Source organism: Leguminivora glycinivorella, chromosome 6 (genome assembly GCF_023078275.1).
Source record: "Leguminivora glycinivorella isolate SPB_JAAS2020 chromosome 6, LegGlyc_1.1, whole genome shotgun sequence".
In the NCBI taxonomy this organism is placed as follows: Eukaryota; Metazoa; Arthropoda; class Insecta; order Lepidoptera; family Tortricidae; genus Leguminivora; species Leguminivora glycinivorella.
Window position 1 is genome coordinate 22990377 of NC_062976.1, and position 24619 is coordinate 23014995.

A 24619-nucleotide genomic window follows, 5' to 3' on the forward strand; every position below is an offset into this window, starting at 1 on the left:
GTATTCCGAACGGAGAGAGCTGCCAGCCCTGTAATTTTAGAACAAAGCTTATCGAATCTAAAATGTAACAGGTCTACAACTAAAAAGTAGCGTGTGAATATTAAGCAGCAACTTTAAAACACAGCACCAAAGCATGCTTAGCGCTAACTCGGGGAATATTAAGGAGAAGTGAAGAATGGACCACTCAAAGCAAAGTTAGGAACGGGCGAGCGTTCGCGTGACGGAGCTAAAGAAGCTGGATGTAACCAGAACTTACGAGAAAGTAATTTTATCACATACATATTTAAAAAGGAGCCCGTGTGGTGTCGGGTTTAGAATTTCACTATACCCCCTTTCTTCCCGTGGGTGTCGTAGAAGCCGACTGTGGGATATGGGTTAAAATTGTGGCGTAGGCGAGAGGCTGGCAACCTGTCAATGTCACAATTTTAGTTTTCTTCTTTTTGCCAAGAGTGGCACTGAAACTTGAGTAGTTCATGTGCTCTGCCTACCCCTTTATGGGATACAGGCATGATTGTATGTATGTATGTATGCTTAAAAAGACGGTCTAAAATAATTAAAAACCGATGAGTTTCAGACTACTGCACATTCATCAGAGTCTACTGTGTCCCACTGCTGAGCAAAGCCCCCCCCCCCATCTCCCCCTTACCATTCTTCTCTCTTTAGTGCTACTTCTACCCAACCAATTAAAAATGAGTCCAGGTAGGCAATTATGGTCGCGCGATAAGTGATAAAATAGCAGGCCGTCCCTATCGCACTATTTGTAAGTGCCATAGGGACGGCCTGATATTTTATCGTCTATCGCGCGACCATGCTTCTCGTGCTGGTTATTCGGCATACCACATCGGCGATGAGATCCCCGGATTGAGTATTGCTACCACTGCGACTATTACTGCCGATGTCGCAAATGTCCACACTTCTGAACTTTCATGTTTAACTTATCCTGTGCCAATAAAACCGAATCATCAATAAAAAGAAAAATGACGTAATTGAGCGTTATATTGCTTATTTGACGCTTGCGAGTAGTGGATTTGTGGATTCCATCCGCGACGCTGACACTATATCGCCATCGTAGTCTTACGCCGTGTCTTGCGTGGGCGACGGTCGCGCGACCGTCGCCGTCGCGTCTCATACTTCCATATCGATAAGGTTTGATTTCGTATGCGTCGCACCATCGCGCGACCGTCGTCCACGCAAGCCACAGCGTTAGATGAAATCCACAAATCCAGTATTCGCACGCGTTTAATGATGCTCAAATCAGCGTATGTCCGCATTTACCCTGTTTCAAATGACTCAATATTTATTTAAAGCGTAACAAATGGTAGTATTTTTTTCATGTCTCTTCCAGTCAACTATTGTATCACACTTCTATATCCGAGTTTTCCCCTTAAACTTTAAAGGCAAAAAATTCTCCTTTCAAAGTCCTCTAATGGGGGCAACCATTAGGCAGTAATCGATTCCTAATTTATCTTTACTTTTTAATTGTTCTTTTTGCAATCGGAGAATTAATTCGAGTTTTTTCGAACTCGATTCGAAGTTTTTGTCGTTAATCTTATCGATAATATTGTTATAATGTGATTTATATTGGGGACTTGTATTAAAATTGACTATCGGTGTTTTGGTTAATTTACTGGTATCAAAATGATTCATTATGCAAACATATTTTGCTGAAGATATTTACGAGCTCATAGCTGTAGCGGAAAACAAATTGCAGAAATTAAAAAGTTGCAACATTGTAGTCTCGTCCCGTTTTCTTTACTTTTTTTAGAGTCTGTTCCGAAAGCATCAAGAGTTACGATTTATGGACCATTTTGAACAATCTTGTGACTTCTAAGTATTTCAGCACAGACTATAATGATATTGATTATCATCAAGAATATTATATACCATGGATATTGCGTGCCGAACATTACGTTGAAGCCAGAAAATTTGACCTTGAATTACGTCACGCCGGTCTTGCATCTCTTTCTTTAGGGTGTCCATGATTAAGCATACATTAGGGATATCCCGCGGAATTTGACGTATTACGTTTATACGACTGATTAATTTTGTAACTTATTAAATTCAAATCCGATCAATCGTTTTATCACGAAAGTGAACATCCATCCTCACAAACTCAAAAAGTAAGGTACATTAGGGCAATTCCGAAAGTCGTCTAATTAGGAAAGTCGCATAGAAATCACCATTATTTCCGTCATATCAAGATTCCCCTTTCGGAATTATCTGAACATTTCTGTCATTCGGAATTACTCTAATGCACCTTACTAATTTGTCAACCGCCAATAAGGTCCATTTCTATACCACTCTGCAGTTACTTTGCCTTACGCCACAAAATACGGTACAGTTTTTACCAGTGGTAAACTACTGGGATTTTTTTTTCAGAACCGTTCCAGAATAAGAGCGTGGTGAGTGTTGCAACACGAGGCTTAAAATATAACTTTTCTTTTACTGACACCTGTATTTATTAAAAAATGTTTCAGTCACTTTAAACTATCACAATAATATTTTGGTAGTAACTACTGGGAAAACTAATCCCAGTAGCTATCAACCCCCGGTGTGGTAATTAACAATGTGGGGAAAATCCCAGTAGTTAGGACAGGTAAAAACTTGGTGGTAACTAGTGGGAATAGCCACAAAAATATAAGGGAAGTATTTGTCAATGGGGAAATAATGAAATACTAGGACGTTTTAAAACAGTATCTTTATTTTTAAGCGCCGCCCCAAATCTCAAGGAAGGTGGTTCTCAATTCGTACGTATTTCAATTCTCTTCGCATGTATATATATATATATATGTATCTCAATTTAATGTTTATGCCACGATATCTCCGTCGTTACTGGACCGATTTTTAAAATTTCTTTCTGTGTCATAATCTTCAGGCTTAAAGTGCAAATCTGCAAATTGTCGAACGCTCTGAAACATTTCCTTTTATCGGTACAATCGACAGCCAACGCTGCCTCCTTCCTTCATCTTTTGGAACACTGAAAAGTTTAATATTATTCATGTTAATTGTAAAGACATAAACAATAAAGTTGGTATTATTATACTGTGATATGAACTATGAACATAGAAACCGTACCAAGTTGATAGATTTAGCTCCATTCAATAAGAGTAAATACCATGCAAGAAAAAAGATTGGTCACCCTAGTTGTAAAACCACACATAGCATTATTTTTCTTTAAAGGTCATATTTATCGTTCTAAACCTATTCGTGGGAATTTTGATATAATTTGAGACAATGAAAACAATATAATGATAAGAACTAACCAAGATTACAAGCAAAATAGCAGAAAATTGCCAGCGAGGTTTATGAACATTTTGGTAAAATAAGTACTTACTTGTGAAATTTTACGTCGGATTTCGGTTTCCATTTACTTCCACAATGGTTCACTATGCAATACATAGCGCAGAACTTAAGTAAATCGTCGAAAAACGTTTATTTCGCAAAATAAATATCTGAATCGGTGAATGACTTTTGACAATTCTGACATATCGGGCATATTTTTTTATTATTAGTGTTCCCATAGTACGCAGGAGGTAAATACCGGAGAAATAAGGTTTTTGATTGAGTTTTTTTTCGTATAATACAAAGAAAAGTAAGTCAATTTGATTGAAGAATGTTTTATACGTTTTTTTTAGTAACTAATCTGGCAATACATCACAGTGTCGGAAAGAGATAGAACATAGGAGTAAAGGTGAATGAACCTGGCTTCAACTCATTGGTCGGCACGCAAAATCCATGGTATATAATATTCTTGATTATCATCATCGTGTCTTTATGAAGCTTATTTAAAACTATTTCAAATCTCTTTACCGCAGACATTTGGCCTTCACGCTCTTTACATTTCAGAAAACAAAATTTGACAGTGTCACCCACCATCAAAATTTGTTGTCATCAAAATAGAAACAGTTTTTTGTTCAAAAATGGACGCGTACGGGTCTCCGTACGGGCATTACCCCATGATGCCATCAGATCAAGGTCATGGGGATAACGTGGACTATTACAGCATGCAGCCGATGAACAGCAGAGATCTTGCAAGGTAGATTTTTAAAGCTGTAGAATGAACTGTCGCTCGCGGCAGTTTAGGCGAATAAGGCCATTTAGAAATCTTCAAGAAAAGTGCGTACGCCCGGCAGTTTTCAATTGTACCTACACCGGTTTTCATTTTCAACTTACTAGCGTATTGAGATGATGTCTTATATTGTCGATAATCAATACAGGAGAGAGAGAGACAAGTAAAACTATTATACCTTATATAGTAAATTATTGCTTACATTCTATTTTATTCACATACGTTCGTCACATGTATGTTGCAGACAGTAACGTTAAGTTACTGTTAAAGTGTTAATTAGGGAAATACTACAGTATGTACCTACACTTTTGCCTTCATTATGTTGAACTGTTTTACTAGTATTTATGACCGAATATAGGGTTAAATAGCCAAAACAGTTTTAGATTTTTCGTTTAAGACTTTAACTCGGAATTTGGAACAAACCTAGTAATATAAACTTTACTAATAAATTCCTTGTTTATTTTAAGCTCACCAAAACACCGCACCATTCGTCGAGAGAGACGGTCTCGAAGCGCTAGCCGATCCAGATCTCGATCCAAATCTCGGTCGAGATCCCGGTCCCGCTCGAGATCTCGCTCGGTGTCAAGATCTCGTTCGAGATCTCAGTCGACACGCTCTCGGAGTCTTCGGCGGGAACTGAATTTCAGGGACCCGAGCTTTTTGGATGCATTCCGAGTTTTGTATTTGACACGTGAGTTAAAATTTTCATAACTTGTGAAATGAAAATGTTGTTATTTCTTGAAGATGCCTAACTATTCTAACTGAGCTATTATACCTAACATAACCGTTTCGCTGAAAGTGCTCCACCTGTCGACGTAGTGTCACTGAAAATACATATAATATAGGGGTATGTCCTTTCTGCAGCAGTAGTTTGACTGTTGACGAATCGAACACTTATGGGCCAAATTATAAAAAGAGATGGTTACTTATTCTGGCCACTTTGTCAGTAGAAAAAAAGCCGTCAAAGAGCTGACGAATTATAAATAATTGATTTGCACACCAGGGGCCCATTGCGTAACAATTTACAACTTGTATTACAAGATTTAGAAGTGAAACTCCCTTTTTGATAAAAGGAATTGGGTGGGGACTACCGCTTGTAATATGAGTTGTAGATTGTCATGTAATGGGCTCTTTTTCTAATAAAAAAGTAGGCTGTCAGAATTTAATCAAGACATTATTTCCAGCCAGCAACAGAACCAAGAAAAGTACATCAAAGTACCTCGAAACAAAGAAGAGGCAAGACCATATCGAAGAGATTTTGAAGAGCGACGGTCTCGGCTCGAAAAGGTGGCTCTTTTATCCGAGAGTTGCCACTACCACTAGCGAACCGGCTACAGGGAAAGTAGCAGGTGATCATTGAAATGATGATTTACAAGGTTATTCTGGTCAACGGGTCCCAACTATCTTAAAGGCCGGCAACGCACCTCCAACACCTCTGGTGTTTCGGGTGTCCATGGGCGGCGGTGAGCGCTTACCATCAGGCGACCTGTTTGCTCGTTTGCCTCCTATCCCATAAAAAATATATATCACAAGACAATACTTCCGATTTTGATGAAATCAGTGGCCTTATGATTCGCAGAATTGGATAAAAAATAGTCTTCATTAGTCGATCATCATAACAATGTAAGCACACTGTGTGTTTCTCTTATAATTTTAATTATATTTAAAGATTTGTTTTGGTCCATATCCTGAAGGAGGAGGTTTAGGTCTCACTAAAATACACGAATCTTATGATAAAACCAACCCCGAAGTCGCAAAACAACAATTGCTGTCCTAAAGACAACCTTGATCTCATGATTCTGCAAATTATATGATAAAACCTACCTATTAGCTTACATACCTAATATATTTTTGTTAGTATATTAACGCCGACGACATTGTTCTGTTCTTATCATCAGCTACTGAGCTCCGCATCATGCTACAAGACCTAAGCAGGGCAAGCCTTGAGGTTGGATTAACAATGAATATGTCAAAGACTAAGCTCATGACCAATAGGAAACAAATAAGTGTAGAAGTGGATGGAGGGAGAGTAGGATATGTCCATGAGTATATTTACCTGGGCCAAATAGTCTCCTTCCAGGAACGGCAAGACAAAGAAGTCGCAAGACGGACCGAGAATGCCTGGAGGAGCTTTTGGTCCATGAAGGAACATATGAAAGGAAACCTACCCATATCACTTAAAAGAAAACTCATGGACATGTGTATTTTCCCCATCCTTACCTACGGAGCACAGACTTGGTCTTTGACAAAAATTCAAAAATCCAAACTCAAGGTTTGTCAGCGAGCCATGGAGCGTAGTATTCTGAACGTGAAGTTAATCGATCGCATTAAAAATACAATACTACGCTCCAAAACTGGGATTACAGACGTAGCTAACACTGCCGCCAAGCTCAAATGGAATTGGGCAGGACACGTTTGCCGGATGCCGGATGACCTGTGGGCATAAACAGCCACCCGTTGGTTGCCACAAATTACAAGGCCAAGGGGTAGACCACGTCAAAGATGGCGGGACGAACTCGAGGCCTTTGAGACACACTGGTGGGAGACTTTCGAGGATAGGGATACGTGGAAGAGTAAGAGGGAGGCCTTTGCCCAGCAGTGGGACAATGTGGGCTAATAATAATAATAACAATCTTTATATTCAGTAATGAACCTCCAGGTCTTTTTTTATCCAAATTACTTAGTACCTACATTGTAGTACACCAACTCATTTGTTTATGTGACTGTTTGTGTTCTAAAAAAAAAACCTACTTACATCAGAAAAAATTGTGATACAAACGTTCGTAACTACAATGTAACAAACGTGCTAACAGATCTTCTTTTAGGTTCTTGGTTTTATCTATTTTCGGGTGATTATCCTCTAATTTAGGCAGTACTTCACGTTCAGCTTTCTTTTATTTATTACTAGCTTTTTGCCCGCGGCTTCGCTCGCGTTAGAAAGAGACAAAAAGTAGCCTATGTCACTCCCCATCCCTTCAACTATCTCCACTTAAAAAATTACGTCAATTCGTCGCTCCGTTTTGCCGTGAAAGACGGACAAACAAACAGACACACACACTTTCCCATTTATAATATTAGTATGGATTTTATTTCATATTGACTGTTTTTTTCTGCGTTCAGGGTCAAGAGACAACTCAGACCAGCGCATCAAGATCGACAGGCAGTTCTTCAGGAAGTACAAGAGGAGCAAGTCTGTCGCCGGCGACGCGCCGATTGCCAAGCTCGCGCGCTGGGAGCTCCTGCTCTATAAGAACCTTGGCTTTATTAGGACTGATTAAGTTTGTACGTATGTTTGTTTTAATAAATAGGTTTAATGATGTTTGTGGTTTAGCTTCAAAACCTAATTTTAGGCCGCGAGGAAACTGGGAGCGGAAAATTAGGTAAACTTTTTCGTAAATTTTGTAATCTAAATTTAGTTAAGGGCTTTTTTTGATAATTACTGAAATCAAAAAACTTCGTCCATCATATTTTTTCTCGATCTGAAGTTGCTTTTCAATAGTGTTGTGAACAGCTGCCGTAGCCGAATGGCAATCGTCGACGCCAGACGCCGACAGAAATGCAGTTTTGCTCTGTCGCGCCAATACGCAAGAGCGATAGAGATATGTAGCTACCAAACAGATATTATCGTGAGCGATTGTGCATTTGGCTACGAACGCAGTTCTGAGCGAGCATTAATTCGTTCGAAGAATTTTGAGCGAAGATGAAAACACTTCACTTCCATACCTTTATCGGTGCATGAATGAACGAATGCTCGCTCAGATCTTCAGGTGCCGTAGCCGAATGGCATTTCTGCGACGCGAAACGCCACCGAAACGCTGCAGAAATATAGTCTGGCTCTGTCGCGCCAGTACGCAAGAGCGATAGCAAAGCAGCACTTGACAGCAAAATAAAAATCGGCTTAGATAGCAATACGAGTATGTGTGAATCACCTATAATTGTCGCACAGTGCATTTAGTTCCACCACCCACATTAATGCATAACTATAAAAAAATGCAATTTATTATTATCGTTTCCTTTCCAATAAAGGGCCCCTCTAAAACAACAAGGTTTGCGTGTTCTAGACACATTGACAGACATACAAACAACAATTATTATATATTGTGTCATTCATAAAGTCGCGTCCTTTCGCTCGTATTATTATGCAATCGGAGGTTAAATTAGACAAATTTGGACGCCACGGTAAAGGACACAATAAAAGCGGAAGCGTATTTTAAACGTGGGGCGTAAAGACAAACCGTGTGAGTATTGGTTCGTAATGGATTCGATTATGAATCGATAATAAAAAGGGGAGTTTTTAATATTGGGGTAGATAATGGGACTGTGTTTATCAAATTATCAGCAAGGTTAGTTAATTAAAAAAAAAAACAATTTTTGGGCAACTCTGCTTCTATTTTTCTTGGCATTGCTACGTTGCAAGGGAAGGCATAAATTGACGACCTTTTGCGTCCGCTTGATGATTAATTACTTAATTTTTGATAATATTATAATATTTTATTTTTTTATATTTTATTTATTTCGGGCATCACCAGCAATAAAATCAACCTGAACTATTGAGCTACAAACAGTTTCTTTTTAAGTTTATTTTTATTTTAGATTATTTTATTCTTCGGTATGGTATGATTCGATGTATTTCCTGACGGGGATCGCTCGAAACGATTTTTTTTTTCGTCCCTATAAACAAAAGAAAAAAAATTACAACTGAGGATTACAAAATATATTATTATTAACAGTGTATAACTGAGTTTTGAATGATTTACGGTTATTCATCATGATTACGGTTGTTCCACAGATGTCATATATACCATTCAAGCAAACGTATCTACTTAGCGTGATATAGACCGTGATTACCTTTTTGATTTTTGTCGAGCTCCCGATATTTCAACGGAGTTTCATGCATCATGATGACGGTGTGTTCCGTGGTGAGTTCCCAAAAATCGAACAGGTGATCACGGTCTATGTCCCGGTCAATATAAATCTAGTGTATAACTGGCCGTATAAAGACTAAAATGCTCTATATAACGTCTATAAACTTTTCTGGAATTGGCCCAGTTTCAAAGTTAATGCCAAGTACATTTGTTCAATAACTTATCGCTGACCGTACTACGTGTTTACTAGAAATATACTGCCGGCACTTGCTTTTGAGATATTGGTACTGGCTGGTTATTTATTTAGAGCAGGGGCCATTTCTCGAAAATGATTAGTCAGTACATTGTGTATTATGGGCGGAAAGTGGAAACGACCTCTCATTCGTAATCATTCATCCGCCCATGATATACACAATGTTTTTCATCGTACTCGCAAAGTAATTTTAAAATTTTAAAATAAACGTATTGATATTTTGTAATTTTTGACCAGGGGCCGATTTTTGAATCTCAGCCATTCGATTTCGTGGAATTCGTTCAATAATACATCCACTACTAGCGATTTAAATTCTACTCAGAATCGAAAACGAGTTGGTCGTTGTCAATAGTTTTAAAATCGCTGCCTTTTTCAAAAATAGCATTTTTTTTACGTCGTTTTCCACAGATTTTCGAACGGCGAATTCGTGCGTTCGAAATTCAAAAGTCGATCCTCAGGTCGTGGAAGGGCCCACCCAGGTACACACTAAAACAGCTCAATAAGGCCTGATTTAGACGGCGTGCGAACTCGCATGCGATTTTAGTTACATTGCGGGCTTTTGAGGTTACATACAATTTTGTACAGCCATCAAATACCGCAATGTAATAAAACTCGTATGCGTGTTCTCGTACCGTCTAAATGGGCCCTAAGTATCAGTATTCAGGCATGTAATAACATCTATTACGAGCGTGATAACAATAATAATTAGTGTGTGGTCATGGCAACCCACACTAGTGTGATATACCTAGCAAATCACGACATCTCACAATTAAAGTGCTTAGTCCGTTGGTGCTCCTTATCAGTCGTATCGTTTATAACAAGTTTTTGTATCAGAATTGACAAATAATCATAAGAACGACAAATAAACACTATCGACCTTGAGCCGGTCTGAGTCACTCCGCCGCATATAATCCAGTCATGCGTGATTTTTGCACTGAGCAGTCGTATTTTTAGAAAGAAATAATAATTTGTGATGTTTAGTGCGTTTTTGGATTGCAGGTTTAGGAGTCATTTTAAAAGGTAAGAAACCTATATTATATTATTATTTTTCGTGTTAAGTATCAAGTAGGGTGTCCCTAGTGTTGAATTCTATCTATGATGAAATCTTCTTAAATATTTTGGCTTTTTTACTTAATTATTGGCTCTGAAAGCTTTGATCATTATGTATTTTTTATTTAGGTTGAATGTTGTTTGTTACGAAAGAAGTTGTAATTTGTTGTAATTTGTTTTAATACTCTTTGTAATTGCAATAAATCGAAAATTACATTAATCGTAAATAACGTAGGGTGGCATAAAATATTATAATACCCATCATAAATATTAAAATTTTGTAAGGATTTTGTAAGGATTATTTAATAAGTTAAATTTAAATGCCATGCAATAAGTCAATACGTATAATTAAAAATAAACTTTTACAGATGGCGCATTTCATTCCGGTACAATTATCAGGAAACAATCTGGGAGAGCGGCATCTTCATCTAAATTCATTGGTCAAGAATGCTTTCCAAACATCAGTGTCATTTGAGTCCATACAAGACCTTCCTGAAGCCTCACTTGTGGACAGACTATTCAAGATCGCTATAGCTTCAAAGCAAAGAAACATTGATTACATAATCAAAAATCTAAAAGATCCCGACATGTTATTTGTTTCAAAAGCTTTAAAATGCACATGGATATTGGACCCTGAATACAAAGATAAAATAAATGCGAACTATTTGGAGAATGAGCTGTTTCCACAAATGACGTCAACTGCCGTTCATAAAATGCAGCATTGGATACAACAACACTTACGTGATCCGGACAGATGCAAAGATTTTTACACGTATTACAAGGAAAAACAGTTTAAAATAGCAATCAAATTTCTTTGGCATTGCTCCAATAAGTATATACTCGAAGAGTTTAAAAATATCATAGACAAAACAGATGCACGTAATTTGAAAGTACTTAGTGAAAGATGCCCACAATTAATTGGAATATTTTACGAAAATTTTGAACAAAACCAAAATTTCTTAAAACATTACCTTGACGATGAGCAGTCATTCTTTTCTAATCTTAAATATATCTTGAAATCAGACCCTGAAACATTTTTCTATGTTGTAGAAAAATACTTCAATGTTCAGAAGTTTAACAATTTTGGGCCGGACCTTACAAAGCACATAATGGTTCATCACAGACATAGATTCTTTTCTAAATCGGAATTGTACACAGCGTGGTTACTAGACATTCATACTATAGCCAAGTATTTGAGCCCTAAGGAAGTAAAAGAAGTTGTTCTAAAATTAGCAAGAGCGGATTTCTTGGGAAACTGGTTTACTTATCAAAATGTAGAACCTTTGATCAAAAGGCTGGACAAAAATGAAAGAGTGGCGTTTAAAAACCTTGTGTTTGTTGATAAAACTATTGGAGAAAAACTTAAAGAGTGGCCGTATACCCCTCCTAATTCACCAGTTATGAAAGAAATTAATGGCTACAGCCTTTTTAAGGACAAAATGTATTCATATACAAAGAAGAAAGTCACAAAACGACTAATTAAAAAAAAGAAAGGAAAACTATGTGAAAATATTAAGATTTGTGCACGCCGAACGCTACTAGATGAATTATTCGATCATTTTCGTTTTATGGGTTTCGAAGCAACTTTGTCCGAACTTCGTAAACGTCTTAAAGCGGAGAGTAATCTCCAAAACCGTGAGTTCATGATGCTAGTGCTAGTCAGCAAGTCTGGTGGGAACGAAAATAGTCTTCGAACCTTGTTTGGGCTACTATCACAGTATAGAAATGAGCCTGTGCACTTTCGAGCAGCTATTATCCGAAGTCTTGTTAAACGTGCCTTTGTCTGGCGTTTACCTGATGATCTTTGGGATAACCTGCTGCAATGGGCACACGGTATGGGTTTGGATGGAAACCCCTCAGAAATTAATTGCACTGAAGGGTTGCACGCGGTTATCTTGCGAAATCTTCTCAGCGATCGTGAATTCGATCCAGTTGCTACAAGATTATTCTTTGATAACTTTACATACTTTACTGAGTATTCATTAAGTACTGTAGAACGCAGGTTACTTAGAGCTCGTCTACCTAAGTTACTACTCGACTCAGCTATTTCAAAAACGGGATCTGGAAAACAGTCGATTTTAGAGCAATTATTAATTATACTTGATGCGTATCATATTCCTTATAACAAGTTTTCTGGTGTTATAGAAACTATAGCAACAGCTGTCCAAGAAGATCGAGATTCTTCTGAATACCTACTCACCCGTTTGTACAATGCCCGCGTGGCTCGTAAACAATTCTTCAAGGAGAATTTTCATTTCATTCATGGTAATGCATCATACACGAACGCCTTACGACATGATATATCAGTAATTCATGTTAATAATAGTGATAGGCTACTAGAAGATGACGAAATGGAAATATTTTCTGGTTATACGATTTTTTAAGAAAATTACTGATATATTTTGCTGAACCTGGAGGACTAGCAGAACAGTTTCATGATTTTTTTAAACGCTTAGCTGAAACAAGGCCACATGCCTGCCTCGCAAAGCCTTTGAGTCTGTTCCTTGGACGAGATTTCATTAAGGTACTCAAAACTTTAGATACTGCCCCAGAAAAATCAGCAGAAAGACGTTTAGCGGCTGCATTAAGAGCAAACGCTCATAACACCAGACCAAGAGTTGATTTAAGAGACATCGGTTGGCGACCAGCAGCAGCAAAAGCAATAGCTAACTTAGTTTATAGTAGTCCTCGAAACCAGCTAAACGATATGGTCAAGGAACTTTTAACATGGGGACGTACTATTCGATTGGCACTATGTTTGACAGATGATGATGATATTAAAATCTCTGCATATAAAGCATTGGTAGAGTTAAGGCCAGGCGTAGCTCTTAAAATGTTTTTACGTTATTTAAAAGTTGTAAAATTTGACAATGAACTTTTTGAGATCTGGAATACTGTAAAATCTCTTATTACTAAACTGGATCTTACTAAGCGTCCCAGACTTTGTGACAATCTCAAAAATATTAAATTTGTGCCATCCTCAATTAAATCCGAATATTGTGTTCTTGTATACCAAGCTTTTAGAAAACTAGATGATGATGAAAGTCCTTTGCATAACAAGCTATCACTAAATGTACTTTTCGATATAGAAAATATATGTTACGATGTAAATGAATCATTTTTCTGTAATCTTGTAAACACATTAATACAAGATAAAAAATTATTGAATTGCGAATGTTCCTATAGACAACAATCATGTTTATATATTCGACTTATCACAAAATACATACTGCTTAGTGATTCTGAAGACTCACAAAATATAAAAATGAAGAGTTTAGAATTATTTTTGAAACGACTTGAAGAGTTTTGGAATATATGCGATGACAATTCGAAATGTTTATTTTTGGAGACATTTTTACAATCGTTGAAATACAACAAGGTATTTTTTGATATCAAGTATGTCTCTTGCATGCCTGTTTTTGAAAGAATTCTTACTTGGTTGCACAGTCTCTTTACTATCGATAAGTGGTTTGATGTTTACGTCAAATTACATTTAACAATGCTTTTTATAAAGTATCTCAAATTTGTATTAGTCAGAAAGCTGAATACTTTACTAAAGATCTTGAAAACCTTGACAAGGGTATTGAAATGTTCGGAAATATTTTCGGAAGATTACTTGCGCGTGATTATGAAGAACTACAATCAAGATATTTTCAAAGCATAAAAGAAATATATAGGGAACAGTTAATGGAATATTTAAAAGATTATATTGATTATACATCATTTGATTACAGCAAAGAGAGGTTTGTTGTTACTATTATAAAAAGTATTTTAAATGAAAAAGAAGCTAAAGAAGCTCATTTTTTGGCTTGTCATTTGTTTGTACGGCATGAAGGGAGATATTTTAAATACGGTATAGACTTTAGTGATATTAAGAATAGTTTGAATGATATCAATAATAACGAAATACGCTTCTATTTACAATTTCAATATTAAATGAAATTTGGGCTATCAAGCGATAGAAAAAAACGTCAGGGACCGGAAAACCCCTTTTTAGGCTTAACTTCATCAATTTGCTTACCCAATCAATTTGCTTACCAAATAAAATGGCAAGCTTTTTTAAAGGTAACCTTTTAAAAAGGTAAGCTTATTGAATCTGTTACAATGAGGTTACCATAACTACTAACTAAGTTAACTCCGAAACCCTATCGCGATAGGGTTTTTCAAACCTGTTTTCATTGAGTTATGGTAAGCTTTATCCGTCCCTTGTTGTTTTTCTACATTTAAACTGGTTTGCTATAGATAGAGCTTGTCTCAGACGCATGCACTCGAATTTACGGAGTTATTACACTTATTACCATTTGACTTAAGTCATTTAGTTTCTGTGTTCGATAGTACAATTATTTACCTACTCGTACTCATCAGGGACATGTTAGAAATAAATATCAATAGTATAAATTGTATATTATAAGGGAATAAAATGAAGTAGGTTTTTACAGCTAGCAAGGTTTTGTACCTACTTTTTACTTTTAATTTTTATTTATTTTGAACTTCATTATCAGTCTCATAAAAATAACTATAACAATGCATGTGCTCAAAAAGTGCGTTTACAATGCATGTGCTCGAAAAGTACGTTTTTTACGAAGCAAAATCGTGCAGCAAGTTGTAAGTACTTTTAAAGTAGTACTTTTCCACACTAGTTCTTTTTACTTTTAATTTTGAACTTCACTATCACTCCCATAAAAATAGCTATAACAATGTATGTGCTCGAAAAGTGCGTTTTCTATAAAACAAAATCGTGCGGAAAGTAGTACTTTTCCGCACTAGTGTTTTTTTACATTCCAATTTTATTTAAATTTTGAACGCCACCATCCGTCCCAGAAAAATCGTTCGGAAAGTAGTACATTTTCGCACTAGGGTTTTTTAATTTTAATTTTTTTTAAATTATGAACTTCGCTATCAGTCCCATAAAAATAGCTATTATAATGTATGTGCTCGGAAAGTGCGATTTCTATGAAGCAACATTGTGCGGAAAGTAGTACTTTTCCGCACTAGCGCTTTTTACTTTTCAATTTTTTTTTAATTTTGAACTTCACTATTCGTCCCCGAAAAACCGTGCGGAAAGTAGTACTTTTCCGCACTAGTGCTTTTTACTTTATTTATTTTTTTAATTTCGAACTTCACTGTCAGTCCCACAAAAATAGCTATTATAATGTATGTGTGCTCGAGCATTAGAAAGCTAAAATTTAGTACCAATATGTATATCAATCACGCCGACAAAGTGCAATAATAAAAAATGAAAAAAATGTTTTATTAGGGTACCCCCCCCCCCCCCCCCCCCCCCCCCCCCCCCTACATGTAAAGTGGGGGCTGATATTTTTTTCCCAACGTGTGATATATTGTCGGATAGATATTTAAAAATAAATAAGGGTTTACTAAGATCGTTTTTTGATAATATTAATATTTTCGGAAATAATCGCTCCTAAAGGAAAAAAAAGTGCGCCCCCCCCTCTAACTTTTGAACCATACGTTTAAAAAATATGAAAAAAATCACATAAGTAGAACTTTATAAAGACTTTCTAGGAAAATAGTTTTGAACTTGATAGGTTCAGTAGTTTTTGAGAAAAATACGGAAAACTACGGAACCCTACACTGAGCGAGGCCCGACACGCTCTTGGCCGGTTTTTTTAAATTTTGAACTTCACTATCCGTCCCCGGAAAATCGTGCGGAAAGTAGTACTTTTCCGCACTAGTGCTTTTTACTTTTAATTTTGAACTTCACTATCAGTCCCATAAAAACAGCTATTACAAAAGTGCGTTTTCTATAAAGTAAAATCGTGCGGAAAGTAGAGTACTTTTCGGCACTGGTACTTTTTACTTTTAATTTTTTATTTTATTTTGGACTTCACTACCAGTCCCATAAAAATAGCTATTACAATGTATGTGCTCGAAAAGTGCGTTTTCTATGAAGCAAAATTGTGCGGATAGTAGTACCTACTTTTCCGCACTTTTGTGCTTTTTTACTTTATTTTTTTTTTTAATTTTGAACTTCACTGTTTGTCCCAGAAAAATCGTGCGGAAAGTAGTACTTTTCCGTACTACTGCTTTTTACTTTTTTTTTTAATTTTTTACTTCTCTATCAGTCCCATAAAAATAGCACTGTATGTGCTCGAAAAGTGCGTTTTCTATGAAGCAAAATCGTAAAAAGCAAAATGCGGAAAAGTACTTTCCGCACTTGTGCTTTTTACTTTTTAATTTATTTTTAATTTTGGACTTCACTATCCGTCCCAGAAAAATCCTGCGGAAAGTAGTATTTTTCCACACTAGTGCTTTTTACTTTTAATTTTGAACTTCACTATTAGTCCCATAAAAATAGCTATTAGAATGTATGTGCTTGAAAAGTGCGTTTTCTAACGCAAAATCGTGCGGAAAGAAGTATTTTTCCGCACTGGTGCATTTTACATTTCATTTTTTTTTATTTTGAACATCACTATCCGTGCCAGAAAAATAGCTATTAGAATGTATGTGCTCGAAAAGTGCGTTTCCTATGAAGAAAAACCGGCCAAGAGCGTGTCGGGCCACGCTCAGTGTAGGGTTCCGTAGCTTTCCGTATTTTTCTCAAAAACTACTGAACCTATCAAGTTCAAAACAATTTTCCTAAAAGTTTTTATAAAGTTCTACTATTGTGATTTTTTTCATATTTTTGAACATAGGGTTCAAAAGTTAGAGGGGGGGGACGCACTTTTTTTTCCTTTAGAAGCGATTATTTCCGAAAATATTAACGTTATCAAAAAACGATCTTAGTAAACCCTTATTCATTTTTAAATACCTATCCAACAATATATCACACGTTGGGGTTGGAATGAAAAAAATATCCGCCCCCACTTTACATGTAGGGGGGGTACCGTAATAAAACATTTTTTTCCATTTTTTATTTTTTCACTTTGTTGGCGTGATTGATATACATATTGGTACCAAATTTCAGCTTTCTAGTGCTAACGGTTACTGAGATTATCCGGACGGACGGACGGACGGACGGACGGACGGACGGACGGACGGACAGACAGACATGGCGAAACTATAAGGGTTCCTAGTTGACTACGGAACCCTAAAAATGGTGCGGAAAGTAGAGTACTTTTCCGCACTAGTGCTTTTTACATTTCCATTTTTTTTATTTTGGAGTTCACTATCAGTCCCATAAAAATCGTGCGGTAAGTAGGACTTTTCCGCAATAGTGCTTCTTACTTTTTATTTATTTTTTTATTTTTTAACTTCACTATCAGTCCCATAAAAATAACTATTGCGATAAAAATAACTATTGTAGGTACTCGAAAAGTGCGTTTTCTATGAAGCAAAATTGTGCGGAAAGTAGTAGGTACTTTTCCACAAAGTCACTAGTGCTTTTTACATTATTTTTTTTTTAATTTTGAACTTCACTATCAGTCCCATAAAAATCGTGTGGAAAGTAGTACTTTTCCGCACTAGTGCTTTTTAATTTTCTTTTTTTTTATTTTAGTTTGAACTTTACTATAAGTCCCATAAAACCAATGTCTTTCAAATTCGAAAATTGTACTAACATAACTTTTCATTTTAATAATTACTAAAGTATTTTGTCTTATTACGTTTTTTTATTTACTCGCACAATGCATAGTAAAGCATTGTTTGAAAACTTTGAAACATGTGCGCAAAGATGATTTCCGAAATTCCGACTCGTGTCGGCTTATATGACACTCATCAGAAATCACCTACTTTCCGCACTTGTTGCATAAATAGCTATTTTGACATTTTTAACAAAGCCCAATTGAGAAGATGTTTTCAATTATCTAATTGTAAGATATCGATACAATTATTTGCTTTGTTCTTTCACAATATTTTTTTTAGTTAGTTCTTTACTAAAATTTGCTCTCGAGTATGAGCGTCTTTGCTGAGATGGTCCGACGGCCAAACAAAAGGTTGATTTTAAAAAGCCAAAACTAGAATTGTTCGGAAACGCACACTCGCACGACAGGTATAAACATAAAGATAGATAAACAATAGAACGACCCGGCGCGCGCTACGAATGCATTCAATGCCAAAACACACTATGATAATTCAGGTCAGTTATGTTTTAATAGTAAGGTTTTAAAGTCCAATATTGTTTGAATTGACATAAAGCGACGTTAAAACTTGTTTAGAGACGGACGGATGAGCTTGTACTCGCTATGGTTATTCAATAATAAGTTGAATTTCAATGTGCGCAGAGATTAAAATTGCTTAAACGGTTTAATAACTAAAATGATAGGGTAACCTTTAAGACTGGGTTTGATTTTGGTTAGAGGTTAATTAAGTTAACTGTATCAGATAGGCTTACCCTATCAAACAGTTAGCTTTACAAAAGGTTACCATTATGGTTGGGGTTTTTAAAACAACTTCTAAAATAAGCCTATGAAAAACCCCGGTTATGGTAAGCGGTTCCGGTCCCTGTCGTTATCATTTTAATTCAGCCGGCCACTGTATTGAAGATATAGGAGTTGACTTGTATCAAAGACATATATAACTCCGTATAGACAGATAAAATCTAAGAAAGAAACGTACCCCAGTACCATACAGAAAAAAATACGGTGGCCTAGATGGCATTACACCTTTGGGGTACGCTCAGCTAGATGGCTCTAATATTAATATTTACATTTTAAAACATATCAAGCTAAGAATATGGGCCAAATTGTCAAAACTGAAGCTCAAAAGTTTTAAGCTTCTGTCGAGACATGGCAGTCTATGCACTATGATTATTGATTACACATTTTACTTTGACCGAGTAGGGCGCTCTACGTGTCTCGTCTGCATTACTCCGCCGTTTCCGACGAGGTGGTGGACTACGTTCGCCGGAAGACTGGCTACACGCTGAGGGTGCAGCAGCTGCAGTCGCGTCACTACGTGCACTTCAGCTCCTTTGTTGTGCGCGTGCCGCGGCCGCTGCAGGACACCATCGCGAGCGCAGACTTCTGGCCGAAAGGTGTGGTTTTTCGGCGGTTCCGGGGCAACCTGCCAAATCCCACACCGGGGCAAACGACGCAACGGAGCCACGCTGTGACGTCATCGCCCAAATCCATTGTTTAATTTTATTTTTATTATTGTTCTCTTTATTTTCTCTCTTTTTTGTTATCTAAGTTTCGTGACGCATTGGTTTTACTGTAATGTCATGTAAACATGTTTTTACTAATAAATAAATAAATAAATAATAATATATGTCTTTGTACCTACTAAACGTTATTTTGATAAAACCGTCAACAATCACGATTCAATTTACAAGTATGACACAGCATGACAGACAAAATCATCTCCGCTCTTTTCCGACCCTTGCCCGCATCGCCCAAGGGAGCAAAGTGCGGTATTTCTATATTTGCATTCAGCTTGGACGTACGTTTTTAAGTAATTGCATGCATTTTATTTACCCAGCAGGTTCACGAATAGAATAATAAGGCTGGCTATCCATTAAAGTGTCGGTGTTCGCTGGTGGAACCTTAAGGCTGGACGGCATACTGATTGGTGTTGGTTATTGGGTGTTGGGATTGGCTATTTTTAGCTTTTTGATTCGTTTCTGTAGAAATAATGATTTAAAATTGATACTTTTTATCTGGATGATGAATACAATTAAATAAAAAATATTATAGGACATTAGTACACAGATTAAGTCCCACGGTAAGCTTAAGATGACTTCTGATGTGGGTACCCAGACAACGATATAATATACTTAAAAATACTTATATGGATGAATTAATACTGTGGTATTTTATATGCAAGTCGGTCAATAAATTTGTAAAGATGAGTTCAACAATCAAAAATATGCATTTAGTCTTAGTTTAATAGCATCGGTTGCAGGCAGTTGTTGTGCTTTAAAAAAACATTTAGCCATAGAAATACTTCAAAGCCGATTCCCATATGCGAGACAGCGGTGCACATAATAATCATTTATAATTTTTATCGTTAAATATCTACATATAAAATAACAATCGTGTTCATCACTCAAATATTTATGCTGTTAGCGAGATTTGAACCCGGGACGCATCGGCTTCATACCGACTGCGCCAGATAGGCCGCAAATTAAATATACGAGTTTGTTTCAAAGGCTCCTATTTAAATGTATTTTATTTTATTTTTCGCAAAGCCAACTTGCCCCGCAATACATTTCCCAAACCCTCATTAATTAACCCCTCTTTATATATCGCAATAAAAAACGGGGTAATTCCGCGCAAATTGATAGCTTGCGACACTATGGTCCCTCGCAAATGGGACAAATAAAAACATTAGACGTGTACACTTGATCAGCTTCTTAATACGATTCATGAGGCGTCACTTAAAAGCCAGTTTAACTTTGGCCCCTGTTAAGTAAAAGTTGCAAATTTATTTTTATTTATTTTATTTTTTATTGTTCACTGACCCACTTCCCGGTTTCTGATTGAGCTAAAATTTTGCACACATATGTAAATCACGTGACAATGCAATATTATGGTATCTTGGAGCTGATCTGATGATGAAGCAGAAAGGTGGTCATAAGCACTCTGTTATGAAACGTCGAATCCCCATCGAGTAACTTAAGAGGTTTTTAAAAACGTCTCGGAGAGCAGAAGATGACTGTTGAAAGAAAGGTACAGTCGGCGATAGAAGCTTGTGCCAAAAATTACATTTTTGCAAAAAAAAACTTATCAGTTGTGTGTGTTATATTGGTCTCAATGTAAATATTTTATAATGTACCCTTGAATCTTACATAATACTTAGAGGTTTTTATTATGTTTACATCTCTCGAGGTCAACTTATATTAGTTATAAACTTCTAAACGAATAGCTTTATTGAATGAGGTAGCAGATCTCCACCTTTTTCTTGCTAATGTATTTAGTTTAATGACCCTAGAACCGATAAAAAGGTCCCCCATCGTGACTAAAAAGCGTATAAAAGGAATCCCCCGTGGTTTGAATAATTTTGATAATTATTTGGACATGTTCGCGGATATTACTGTTTGATGGGACATATGGCGGTAGATTAAAAAGAGTTGCTGTAACAGTAGGCCTAGCACATGATGGCCGCGGGAGTATGTCGCCGCGAGATAGACTACCCGTCCTTATGTCATTAATACAGTTAGAAGAAGACGTGGCATCTATCTCGCGGCGACATACTCCCGCGGCCATCATGTGCTAGGCCTACAGATTTCTTAATGGTTGCAATATTTTATATTCAAGTAAAAATTAGGTAAGTTGTATCAAAGAAGAGAGTTAGTATAAAAGTAGAGAGTTACTGTCGAAGTAAAATGTGTAATCACAGTGCATAGACAGCCATCTCTTGATACAGGCTTAAAACTTTTGAACCTCACTTTTGACAATTTGGCCCGTATTCTTAGCTTGATATGTGTTAAAATGTCCATCTAGCTGAGCGTATCCCAAAGATGTAATGCCATCTAGGCCACCGTACCTTTTTCTGTATGGTACTGAGGTACGTTTTTAGGGTTCCGTAGTCAACTAGGAACCCTTATAGTTTCGCCATGTCTGTCTGTCCGTCCGTCCGTCCGTCCGTCCGTCCGTCCGTCCGTCCGCGGATAATCTCAGTAACCGTTAGCACTAGAAAGCTGAAATTTGGTACTAATATGTATATCAATCACGCCAACAAAGTGAAAAAATAAAAAATGGAAAAAAATGTTTTATTAGGGTACCCCCCCTACATGTAAAGTGGGGGCTGATATTTTTTTTCATTCCAACCCCAACGTGTGATATATTGTTGGATAGGTATTTAAAAATAAATTAGGGTTTACTAAGATAGTTTTTTGATAATATTAATATTTTCGCAAATAATCGCTCCTAAAGGAAAAAAAAGTGCGTCCCCCCCCCTCTAACTTTTGAACCATATGTTTAAAAAATATGAAAAAAATCACAAAAGTATAACTTTATAAAGACTTTCTAGGAAAATTATTTTGAACTTGATAGGTTCAGTAGTTTTTGAGAAAAATACGAAAAACTACGGAACCCTACACTGAGCGTGGCCCGACACGCTCTTGGCCGGTTTTTATCTGTCTATACGGAGTTATATATGTCTTTGGTTGTAAATGCAGAATCAAAATCAGCGGATCCGGCTTCGGTTTAGCAATACGTTAAAGTATCTAACAGCAAATGAGTATGTGTTAAATATTAGGAAGAACCGTTTAAAATCCATAATGCAATTTTTAACGCAAATCGAAATCAGTTGCTGATGCCCATAGCTACCTCAGTAGAAAAGTTATACCAGAGGCGTCTCACTCAGCGACAGGGATCGGAACCGGTTTCAAAATAGGTATCGGTTAATATTGTTCGTAAACAGTTCAAATTTCTGTTCTGTCATTAACCGGTAATCTACAATAACGTTTTGACAGAGAACAAATCAATTTCGGTTACCTGTATTCAAGATGAACAGAATTTATTTCGTTCCGTGAAGTTTATTGAACGGGTTAATAAAATGACATGCTGTGTCAAGTTTGACAATAAATTTATTTACATATCTATAACAGCCTCTTCAACCAGCAATACACTGATATTGCACCTTTTTATTGTGAAGTTATAAATCGGTATGTCAGACATTGACTTAAATGAGGAGGCACACTGACATTTTATCCCACATTGAGTAATTATTAACATAATTACTAAAAGTTATTCCACCAGGCGGCGCCTGTGCAAGTGTCTTAGCCATGTCACTGTCATTCATATGTGAGAGAGAGAAAATAAATATCATCTTCTCTCTCTCACGTATGAAATTCTTCATCTGTGCAATGGAAGGACGGGACGGCGCCATCTGTCATAACTTTTGAGTGTGCCTCCTCATTAAATGCAATAATTGATACCTTTAGCCAAAGACTTCGGTAGAAAGAGGTTATATTCATTCATTTATTACATTTTAACTCGAAATTATGAAAAAAAAATCATATTTTATTGTACAAGAAAAGAAAATAAACACCGTGGGCCTGAATAACCCGAAAGATTTTAACCACATGCATTTTTGATGTAAAAACAAAAAATATTCTATGACTTTTTTATTTTTTTGTGTTTTTTTACTCTTTTTGAATGTATTTTCACATAAAAAAGTAAATGTTAATTTTTTTGAAATGTTTTACTTGTCACATAATCTGCTTAAAACTACTAGGAATCACATTACACAGTGTAACAACATTAAATTTTAAAATCTAAATTATAAAATGCAAACATGGAAAAAGCTTGCCCACTACGAGGATCGAACCCGGTACCTCCATATTCCTAGTCCATGTCCCAGACCGCTAGACTACGGAGAGAGATTACTGACCGGACCAAATTATTGAACCGTATCGGAGTGCATTTACCTACACCGAAAGATACGCCTTATATACATGACTATAAGGTCCATTTCAAAGATACTTTTAACATAATAGTTTGTAGCTTGACGTCATAAAATTGTCATTCGCACCAAAGTTTCGCTGCCTGCAAATGAGAAAAAGAGTCGTTGTATCTCTGACGTTGACATCTCTGACGTAGAAACCGGTTAATTTCGTTCAACAGAAACAGATCTGCTGAAGAACAGTTCTCTCATATTAACCGGTTAAAAACCGGTAACCGAAAACAAGAACACTATTTTTTCGGTTTGACGTCTAGAGCCAAAACCGGTTTGGTTGAAAATACCGGTATCCGATCCCTGCTCAGCGATTCTATCACCCCGCTACAAGTACATGCCGGCGGCCGCGAGTTCGCGGCCCATTCAGTGGTCGCCGGCAGGGTTCACAAGTCAAGATTTTTTCTTGTGGGTTTGGTACTGGACCTAGGTATCTATATTTTTCTTACCCACAGTTTTTAATTGGAAAATTGAAGCCATATCCAGTCTACCTAAACCAGTGTACTCCCCCGGGTACACGGGTGCAGAAGTTTGCATGCGGTTTGGGTACTGTCGCTGTATTTCTTAATGGCGCCCGCGGCGCGAGTCATTTCGGATACGCCACGATTTATGAATGGGACGTGGACGTGTTATGTTTAATGGAATTATGTAGGTAGTAGTGGGATAGTTTAAACTATATAATTTTGGTCACGGTAGGTTTATTCTTCAAAAATGTTTAATAATGTGAAAATTATAGCACTATTTATTAAGTGCTATAATCAACTACAACGTAATAGTAGTGGTGATGATTCGAAGCAGACCACGTACTATAATAAAAAAATAAAAAAATAAAAAACAATCGTGATGTAACTCTAAAATGACATCAATATTCTATTGAAATAAGGTGTGACACAGTACCTTTACAGGTCTAAAAATCGCCGAGAATGAAAGTTCAAACGGCCTTGATGCTCGATAGTTAAATAAATTATTTAATTGTTTTAAATAAACTTAAAAGGATCGTTGGAACACAATTACCCACTGCAAAACAAAGTAAAGAAGTACTTACATTACCCAGTACCAGAGTTCTAACGCTTTTTAAGAACTGTG

General features: G+C 36.6%; 2 protein-coding genes across 2 annotated transcripts; both read left to right on the forward strand.

Moving 5' to 3' along the window:
* Positions 1-3920: 3920 nt before the first annotated feature.
* On the forward strand, positions 3921-7347 carry LOC125227070 (serine/arginine-rich splicing factor 4-like). Its single transcript, XM_048131262.1, has 4 exons — positions 3921-4036; positions 4537-4760; positions 5254-5418; positions 7190-7347. The coding sequence occupies exons 1-4, from the start codon at positions 3921-3923 to the stop codon at positions 7345-7347; spliced, it is 663 nt and encodes a 220-aa protein (XP_047987219.1).
* A 2728-nt stretch (positions 7348-10075) lies between these two features.
* LOC125227390 lies at positions 10076-14187 on the forward strand. Its single transcript, XM_048131698.1, has 2 exons — positions 10076-10207; positions 10606-14187. The coding sequence occupies exon 2, from the start codon at positions 10606-10608 to the stop codon at positions 12619-12621; it is 2016 nt and encodes a 671-aa protein (XP_047987655.1). The 5' UTR covers positions 10076-10207; the 3' UTR covers positions 12622-14187.
* The last annotated feature ends 10432 nt before the right edge of the window (positions 14188-24619 follow it).